The 10,287-nt window shown below is 36.9% G+C and overlaps 1 protein-coding gene across 1 annotated transcript in view; it reads right to left on the reverse strand.

Moving 5' to 3' along the window:
• Positions 1–2,998: 2,998 nt before the first annotated feature.
• LOC106882953 (ganglioside GM2 activator) overlaps positions 2,999–10,287 on the reverse strand; it is a 15,972-nt gene continuing 8,683 nt past the window's right edge. Inside the window, exons 2-5 of the mRNA XM_014933799.2 lie at positions 8,008–8,184; positions 5,967–6,137; positions 4,537–4,674; positions 2,999–3,124 (exon numbers count right to left, since the gene is read on the reverse strand). Of these exons, the coding sequence (XP_014789285.1) occupies positions 4,537–4,674; positions 5,967–6,137; positions 8,008–8,184 (486 nt within the window). The 3' untranslated portion in view covers positions 2,999–3,124. The remainder of the gene's footprint in view (positions 3,125–4,536; positions 4,675–5,966; positions 6,138–8,007; positions 8,185–10,287) is intronic.

A 10,287-nucleotide genomic window follows, 5' to 3' on the forward strand; every position in this document is an offset into this window, starting at 1 on the left:
TCTCCCGACCTTGCTCCTTTAGACTACCATTTGTTTTTTTAGTTTACAGAATCATTGGCGGGGACATAACTTTCGCAAGCCAGGAGGAGGTCGAAACTGACATTTCAGAGTTCTTCACTTTGAAACCAAAAGAGTTTTACATTGATGGGATTAAAAAGCTTGTAAATAGATGGAAGGAAGTCATAGATAATCAGGGAAAGTATATAGATGATTAAATTTCAATTAAATATAACATTTGATCACTTGCTTTCTTTATTCAAAATTCGGACAGAACTTATGGGATGACCTGATATTTATTTGCTTATTTAAGCCCTTTGAACTCCATGGAGCAGAGGCCATCAATGATTTTTCTCCACCGTTTTTAACTCTGGGCTGTCATATCTCAGGTCTTGGATCACCATAGATGCTTCTGCAACTTTTCTTTTTCCAAGTACAGGTGTTAACCCAAATCAAACCCATTTTCACCCCTTGGTAGAAGTTGTCCACAGTAGTCTGGCATCTATCCTTTAACCTACCCAGTAAGGGAGGCACAAGCAGAAGCTTGTGCTCAACTGGAATGACTCTCAGAGTTATTGAGCCACACCATGATACCACACCACAACAAATACTGGATCTTGGGGCAGGAAAAATATTTATTAGGTTGGTAAAAATAGATCCTGGTGATCCATAAAACAACAGCACCCAACTCAGGATCTTCTCAGCCAAACCAAAACCTCAAACTAAGAATTTTTTGCCTTCTTTTACCACCACCTTTCTATAGAAGTGTCAGTAGGATATTTGTATAATGTTGCATTGTATTTATTGCTGGAACAATTATTCTTATAGCATAATTATTGGTTTGTCAGATAAATTCATTCATTTCCTTTCAATGTTATTTGAACTAACATGAAAGTGTGCCATAGGGCTCCCCATGTGTGCCACCCTCGTAAGTGTGCCATAGGGTTCCCCATATGTGCCGCCAAAGTATTCCATTCTTCCTCTACAACTTTAATCATTTTTGAAATCTAAATTTGACCTCTTTTCAGATATTTGATAATGGAGTGCCAAGTAAGAAAAAAATTAGCATTTTCAATACCTGCTTCTCTTTGTTTTCAGTCAAGGTTTCAAAACTGCTAAAGCCACTCAAGATGGTCACAGCTGGAATGACTTTGATTTAAGGTTTGCTTGGTCGAGGCCGACCTGAAGTTAAACAATATTAACCATTCTGATGGACAAAAAAAAAAATGAAGAGATAGGCGCAGGAGTGGCTGTGTGGTAAGTAGCTTGCTTACCAACCACATGGTCCCGGGTTCAGTCCCACTGCGTGGCACCTTGGGCAAGTGTTTTCTACTATAGCCTCGGACTGACTAAAGCCTTGTGAGTGGATTTGGTAGACAGAAACTGAAAGAAGCCCGTCGTATATATGTATATATATATATATATGTATGTGTGTGTCTGTGTTTGTCCCCCCACCATCGCTTGACAACTGATGCTGGTGTGTTTACGTCCCCGTAACTTAGCGGTTCGTCAAAAAGAGACCGATAGAATAAGGACTAGGCTTACAAAGAATAAGTCCTGAGGTCGATTTTCTCGACTAAAGGCGGTGCTCCAGCATGGCCGCAGTCATATGACTGAAACAAGTAAAAGAGTAAAAGAGATAAGAAAAATCCTGGCCCCAAAATGGAGTAATTCCAACTTATGTGGACAGCAATTCTGAAAGTCCATTAAGTATTATTCAGCTCAAGGAATAATATTCAGTATTATTCAGCGCAAGGATAATAAACAGAAAATGCGTACTTTCAATTTATTTACATTATTTACATTTGACGGATATTCGTCCTCATATGGCGTAGTGGTTAAGAGCGCGGGCTACTAACCCCAAGGTTCCGAGTTCGATTCACGGCAGCGATCTGAATAATAATAATAATAATAGTAACATCGATAGGAATGAGAACCCAGGTTCGAAATTTCCCCAAGACACCTGACGAAGGCTGGAGGGTATATCAGCCAAAACGTTGTGTTAACAACAAACAAGATGAGGACGAATATCCGTCAAATGTAAATAATGTAAATAATTCCTCATCTCTTAAATATAGAACTGTATTTCAATTTATTGCACAAAAAATATGAAAAATTATGCATACAAAACTCTCCAACACTAGAAATGAGAGGACTGGTTCTGTATGAAAATGATGACAATCTAAGCTAAGACTGAACATTACTCCTTAAGTTTTGCAAATAAAACCAACACCCCACCCCACCCACACAAATGAACATGAGAGCAATATATCTATTCTACAGTGGTAATCTACCTACAAAGGGAAAAAACTATATTCATATAAAGTTTGGAAGAAATAACCCAGATCTAGATGGGAGAGAGTAAGAACTCTGTACTCTGAGTAATCGAAACATTTAGATTTATCTATGTTGTATGCCATAACTGTATTCTTCTCATTGTTGGCTACTGGAGATAAGATCAGACAACTGCTGTGCTAATGATAATGATTGAGACAGAAACACGTTCACAGTTGTTCTCTCATCTCCAGACAATTAACCTGTCCTTTTCCTTAACGGTATGTCAGCTTTGGAGATTATTTGAATCTTGAAATTATCTCTCTTTCCTCATAAGGAGCTTGTCTTAATTGTCATTCAGTAATTATGATCTTCTAGAGGCAGAAATAATTTTAATAAAACAAGAATTTTTGTTGTATGGTATTTGATACACCTGTATTCGTCTGTTGTTCAAATACAGGTCACTGACTACTCGGAGTTATCTCCCTTAGTTTTTTTGTTTTTTTTTAAATTTAAATTATGCCAATTACCTGTGTTGTACTTATCAGTGGCTATTGTAGTAAAATTTGACCTAGTAACTGTCTGCTCAGTGGTCCAGTAATTTAACCCTTTATCCAGCATGCCGGCCCAGTGAGCAAAGTTATGATAATAAAACGAAAGGAAACATTGTGTGCATAAAAGAGGGGGAAGGAGAGAGAGAAAGACTGAAGAATCTGAGAAGAGAACATTTTTTTGTATGAGAAATTGCAATTTTATTTATAAAAGTATAAATATGTAAGCTTCTCTTCCAAAGGAATATCTGTATATAAGCACAGTGCAAGTTTGGAATGCTGTGTAACTGGCAACAACCAACCTATAGAAATAAAAAATATATATAATTATAAATTCAAATTACGACAAACATAAATAAACAAACGAAGTTTGCTTTTAGAAAGTTAAAGAAGTGATTTTAAATTCTCAATCGCAGAATAATGCTAATAATATAGCCTGAACTGGATAAACTCCCCCTATTTTGCAGAGAAAAGTGTAGGTGTCCACAGCTAGCCACCTACACTTTTCTCTGCAAAATTCGGGTAGTTTATCCTGTTCAGGCTATATTATTAGCATTATTCTGCGATTGAGAATTTTAAAATCACTTCTTTAACTTTCTAAAAGACATCTCAACGCTTCTAAAAGCAAACTTCGTTTGTTTATTTACGTTTGTCGTAATTTGAATTTAACATATGAGAGCGTCTCATTAAGCGAGATTTATATATCTGAATTTGCAAAAGAATTTGTAGTGGGTAGTTTAGCTTAATCGGTCAAAGCATCGTGACATGTAATGACGGGGATGTGAGTTCGTGTCCACAGCTAGTCACCTACACTTTTCTCTGCAAAATAGGGGTAGTTTATCCTGTTCAGGCTATATTATTAGCATTATTCTGCGATTGAGAATTTAAAATCACTTCTTTAACTTTCTAATATATAATCATAATTATTCACACAATTATTCTCATCTTAACCCTTTGGCATTCAAATTATTCTGTCAAATGTAATGCTTATTTATTCACATTGCTTTCATAGCTTTCAGATTTTGATGATGTCATCATCATCATTTAACGTCCATTGTCCATGCTGGCATGGGTTGGACAATTTGACCAGAGCTGGCAAGCTGCACTGGACTCTGGTCTGATGTGGCATGGTTTCTACAGATGGATGCCCTTCCTAACGTCAACCACTCCAAGAGTGTAATGGGTGCTTTTCACATGCCACTGACACGGGTGGCAGTTATGCAATGCCAGCATTGGCCACGACTACAATTTCGCTTGGCTTGGCAGGTAGACCAAACTCAGCCAGTTTGAACATAGAACAGGTAGAATATTTGGGCCAGATATGGCCAGTTTAAATACTAAAAGGTTAAGAATGTATATTTTCAACAAATGTACCTTATATTTTGATCAGTTTCATCTTATCATCATCATTGTTTTAATATCTACTTTTCCATGTTTGCACTAATCAGATGGAATTCATTGAAGCAGATTTTCTAGTCAGATGCTCTTGCTGTGACCAACCCTAACCTGTTTTCAAGCAAGGCAATATTTTTCCTATGACTGGACATGTTTCCATGGAAGATTAGAAACAAATGACACCTCCTGTATGGACAGTGATACCCAGTGATGCCAACAGAATGAAGCACCAATTTATTGGTGGGGGCAGTGCAGTATGGGTGCATTCATACAAGCATACATTTCAACAAAATAAAAAGAGGAAAGTCCTTGGAATTACCTAAGTAAGGGTCAAAGAAACTTGCAAACAGCCAGCAAATGCATCATTGTGTTTCAAGTGAACTGTGGCTTTGTAATCTCCGCTTGGGATAGGATCTCCTGGAATATCAATGTTAGAAGATGGCATCTTGTAGGAATTCTGTAAAAAAAAGAAAATGGAAGGTTATAGAATGTGGTTGTTGTATGTCTGTGAGTGTGTATGTATGTGTATATGTATGAGAATGGGGAGTACCTGGCCAAATAGTTAAATCTACTTTGCAATCATGAGGCCCCAGTTCAATCCCACAGTGCAACACCTATAAACCTGTTGGATAAACTGTATCTCTAAGTTACAGACAAGCCTTTTCTCTCTCTCACACACACACACTGTATTATGTCAATTCTGCCAGAGATACATTAAGAGTAGAAGCATCTGTAAAATACTGATTCATTTACAATGAATATCTAGTCACACTGACTGCATAACTAGAATGCTTCCAGATGTCTAGGACCTGCATTTCATTAATGAAGTTGTAGGGAATACCTCATGCATGTTTTAGCCCTACATAAGGCCTACTGCTCTCCAGGTCTGAGTACAGCTGATTTCTTCCATAACAGAGAAAGATAAACACAGAAAAAGCAAGAGAAATAGAAGAATTGACTCAAGTAGTGGCCTAGTTCTTTATCAATTGACCTCAAAGAAATGAAAGGCAAATTCGCCTGGCCTCAGCAGATTTGAACTCAGAGTGAAGAGAGCCGGAATGATTAAAGCATAGCAAGCTCTGCCAATTGGCTGCCTATTGGATACTCAGCCTCAAAAACTGATTCTTATGTTTACATTCCTTAAATCAGCAAGAAAATCTTCATGATGACCAAAATCTCTCTTAATCCAAGTCTGATCATAGGCATGGCTGTATGGGTAAGAAGATCGCTTTGCAACTGTGTGGTTTTGGGTTCAGCTCCACTCACTTTGTGGCACCTTGAGCAAGTGTCTTCTACTACAGCTCTGAGCCAACCAATGCCTTGTGAGAGAATTTGGTAGACAAAATCTGTTGTCTATATGTATGCATGTATGCGTGTCTTCGTGTTGTGTTGTTTGTCCTGCCCAACACTTGACAAATAGTGTCAGTTTGCTTCAGGTTTTGTTGTTAAAATGTCTGTGCAATAAATTGGTTTAGACTTCTACAATACACAAAATATTTAAACAATTTTTCTTACAATTCCTAATAACTATGTAATTATAAAAATATAATAAGAATGTTTTTATCTACATTGAATGGCTATGGAGATGCAGTAAAATAGGTGTTGAAGGGGTCCATAGGCAAAAAATGGACAAGAACATTATATGGTTGTGGTGGGGTCCAGTAGAGTAAAACAGGAACTGAAGGGGTCCATCGGCAAAAAACTGATGAGAACCACTATTATAAATGATAGCAATAACAATAAACCAACCTTTTTAAATGGACATTTGCAGGGTATCTTGTTGTCAATAAATGGTTGCGGACACTGTGGTATTTGTGCCATTAAGCCACATACATCTTTGTACTCGCAGGAGCCAATGTTTCCAATGCAAGGAATTCTAATAAAAGTTGATTCAACCTTTTTGTATATTTCCACAGAACCCTGAACAACAATGACACAGAAAAAAAAGAAATAAATAAATAAAGAAAATAAAAATAGTACAAGATAAAAAAAAGAGAAAAAAACAAAATCCTACAGATTACTTGAAATACAAAATAATGTCACATGATATGGCTGTGTGGGCAAGAAGCTTGATTCTCAACTACATAGATTTGGGGTTCAGTCCCACTGCACAGCACACTTTGGGTAAGTGCCTTCCACAATATCCCCTGGACCAACCAATTCTTTGTGAAGGAATTTGGTAAATGGAAGTTGTATGAAATCTCATATATATATATATATATATATATATATATATAGCACCCATTACACTCTTGGTGTGGTTGGCATTAGGAAAGGCAACTAGCCATAGAAGCCAAGCCAAATCAGACCAGCTTACCAGTTCCAGTCAAACTGTTTAACCCATGCCAGCATGGAAAACGGATGTTAAATGATGACAATGATGATGATATACACATACATAAGATAGAAGATGGACAGATAATGGTTAATGGTATCAAAGCATTAGTAAAATAGTTATACAAGAGTCAACCAACTCTTGAATGCCTGGATTCCATCTTCCTTCCTTGGATTTTAGGTGATCTGGTCTGAGCATTAATTGTTTGTACTCTTACTATTTGCCTTTTGATGTACTTTTACCTATTATATATACATACCAGGGTAGGTGGCAAAGTAGGGAGTACCTATCCTGAATAAAATGGATCGATAGTAACATTTTCCTTTTATGGCAAAATATGCACCTAATTTAATCAAATTATGAAGGTTACTCTGATTACTATGCATAAAATACAAAATATTTTATTTTCTTGTAGATTAGGTAGGGATAATTCGCCTCTGCCTTTTAATCTCAGTATTAAAGCTACACATAGGACTGCTGTAGTACATGTGTTGTGTACATTCCTACAACGTTTTCTTTACACGCTCCGAAGGCAAAAGTATGTCTGCTTACAACTCAGTCACTTGCCTGTGGTTTGCTTATTTTTTTGTGTGTTTTACTACATAAACATCAACAACTGCCTACCCTGGATATGAATATAATACCATCATAATCATTCATTTTTCCATGCTTGTATGCAACAGATGAAATTCACTGAAGCAGATTTTCTACAGCCAGATGCCTCTCTTGTTTCTAAACGATGTAATGTTTCTCCAGGCCAGACATGTTTTCATGGAATATTGGAAATTAATAACATTCATTTACAACAGTCATGTGAAGTCAACTCAAAGAGAGACAAAGATACACACACACACGTATGTATGTGTATATATATACATATATATATAAAAAAGTTTTTTAATGTATCATTCTACAAAACATATAGAATACAAGAGAAAATAATAAAGACTGCATTATTTTGAAGGATTTTTTTGCATTTTGCATTAATTTAGACATGTAAGTAATTTATTTATTATCAAATATAATAATGATTTCTTTTAAATTATTTACGTTTTTAAGTTATGAAAGAATTTGTCTTGATATTAGAATTTACTTATTGTTAAATAAAATTTCATCAAACTGTTTCTGTCATTTATGACTGTGTGTGTTTATGATAGACTTCTTTCAGTTTTCATCTCCCAAATCCATTCACAAAGATTTGGTTAACCCAAGGATACAGTGGAAGACACTTGCACAAGGTACCACAGTTTACTGCATTTTCCTGCATACAGTTCGAATTTTTTTTAGACCATAATTTATAGCCAAAAATAAAAGATGGATTAACTTATACACCAAGATGACTTTGGAAGACCAAAAACTCCATGTGAAATGCAGCAGGGTTTGGAAAAAAGTTGATGAAGGGTCAATCCAATCAGCACTGAATGCACACAAAAAAATATGAAACATTATCCTTACCGAAAGGCCATCATCAAAGTCTTCTGCTACATCAAGTTCGAAGCCAATAGTGACAGTACCAGGCAAAACCAGTGGATCAGGTCCCACAGTCAGTTCCTTAACTTTCAAAGTTGATGAGCTGTTACCACAATCTGACCATTTAAAGCTTTTCAAGTCTAAGTTTCCCGCCTTCATGATCTGAGGAAATAAACAAACAAAAAGTGCGAGTGTATATATCATTCATTTTGCTTTTAGTATTGCATCTCCCCATTAGTAAATTTTCCAGGGATTATTTTTCAGATTGCATTAAAATAATAACCTTATACAACATACAGGTATTTATAGATTTGGTGATACTAACAGGTAATCAGAACTAAAAACATGAGTGTGTATGTGTGTATCATGCCAATTAAATATACAAATTATACTGTCAGAGTGACTATATTGATAGAGTGGAGTAAGTGATATGGGGAAACTTGATCTTCACAATATCATCATCATTTAATGTTCATTTTCCATGCGGGCATGAGTTGGACAATTTGACAGGATCCAACAAGCTGCTGGACAGCAGTGGGTCCAATGTTAGCTTTGGTATAGTTTCTACAGCTTAATGCCCTTCTTATCACTAACCACACTACAGAGTGTACTGGCTGCTCTTTTTTATGCTACCAACACCACTGAAGTCACCAAATAACATGCAGGACAGGAAAAAAAAAAGAAAAGGGAAAAAGTCCCCTTGACTAAGTGGGAGGTGTTTGAGAGAGGGAGGAGTGGGTTTATACCAAATGTAGATAGGCCAAAGTATGATGGAGTTAAAAGCACCAGTGTCTTGTTATAGAAATGATACATGGCTACCCCACATTATATAAGAATGGGTGAAAATAACTGGAAAGACAATAGAGATAGTGATGAAGAGATGTTAGAGCATCTCAAGATACAAGAAGGTAAATATAAAAGAATATAGGCAGTGGATCAGGGGTGAGGTGAAGAAGAGGAGGTAATGTCATAAGAGTGTCAGAGAAGGATTACAGATGGTTAGAGATGTAAGTAGAGGTGAATATAGGGAATGATGAATAAGGGAGGAGAGAAGGGGAGGAGGTTAAGCAAAGTGGTAGAAATAGAAGTGGTTCAGGAAGAAGGATAGATGAGAAAGTAGGGGAATGATGTACAGTGGCAGAGATAGAGATCAGAGGTACATAAGGGAGGCTATGAGTGGGAGTGGAGTGGATATGGGATTTTGTTGCAGATGAGGTATGACAGGTCTCAGTTGTAGCTCAGGGGAGAGGGAAGGCTAACTGAAAGATGGTGATAAGTGGAAAATTGTGTGGGAAGGGATGATGATGAGAATGAGGGATGGATATTAATAGAAAGTGGTTTTAAGTGGTGGGGAAGCAAAGAACTGATGTAGCTCAAAAAAAAAAAAAAGATGAGAGGTGAAATATGTGCCGATTCAGTTCTCAAATTAGAAGTGATGGAGCGATGAGTATTAAGAGGATGAGATGTAGAGGAATGCTTGAAGGGGAAGCTTGGGTGTAGGAGCAAGGCCTAGCATGTATGGGCATAAACAAAATGCTCTTAGGACCTCATTTTCTCCATGTGGATGAGACTTTTTGAGCACAGGAAATTGCTGATCATTTCAGTCCTTTATCATTTCCTCTATGAGGTTCAACATGTTGAGATCAGCCTTCACTACTTCATCCAATGTCTCACTCTGTCACCAGTTCCATCCACTTCAAGTGACCAGCACTTTAAACAACTGTCCTCATCCATGCACAACACGAGGCCAAACCAGTGCAACCTTCTCTCTTGCACACTACACCTGATTTCTCTTGTGTTTAATTTTTCTCTCAACACACTCGCACTTTATCATACATGCACACAGACATCGCATATCCAATGGATCAATACAAGCTTCATTCTTCCTTAGTCTTTACATGTCCTCCGAATTCTAGGCCCATGTCTCACTTTCACATAGCACTGCTGTTTGTATGCAAACATTATACAATCTACCCTTTACTCTGAGAGAGAGAGAGACCTTTCGTTGCCGACAGAGGTAATAGCTTTCTGAACTTTCTCCATCCTTTTCTTATTCTAGCAACTATACTGTCAACACCTCTTCCACTGACAATTAGTCCTCCTAGATAACAAAAATTATCTACTATCGCAAAGGATCTTCTTGATCAGTGTAGAAAATCTATTTTTCATATCTCCTTAGTATTTATTGCACCTACAGATCTGTCATAAACAAAGGATTTTTTTCTGCTAACCTTGTCATTCCAATGCACTCCTTGTATATCCATA

This window comes from Octopus bimaculoides, chromosome 13, assembly GCF_001194135.2.
Source record: "Octopus bimaculoides isolate UCB-OBI-ISO-001 chromosome 13, ASM119413v2, whole genome shotgun sequence".
Lineage (NCBI taxonomy): Eukaryota > Metazoa > Mollusca > Cephalopoda > Octopoda > Octopodidae > Octopus > Octopus bimaculoides.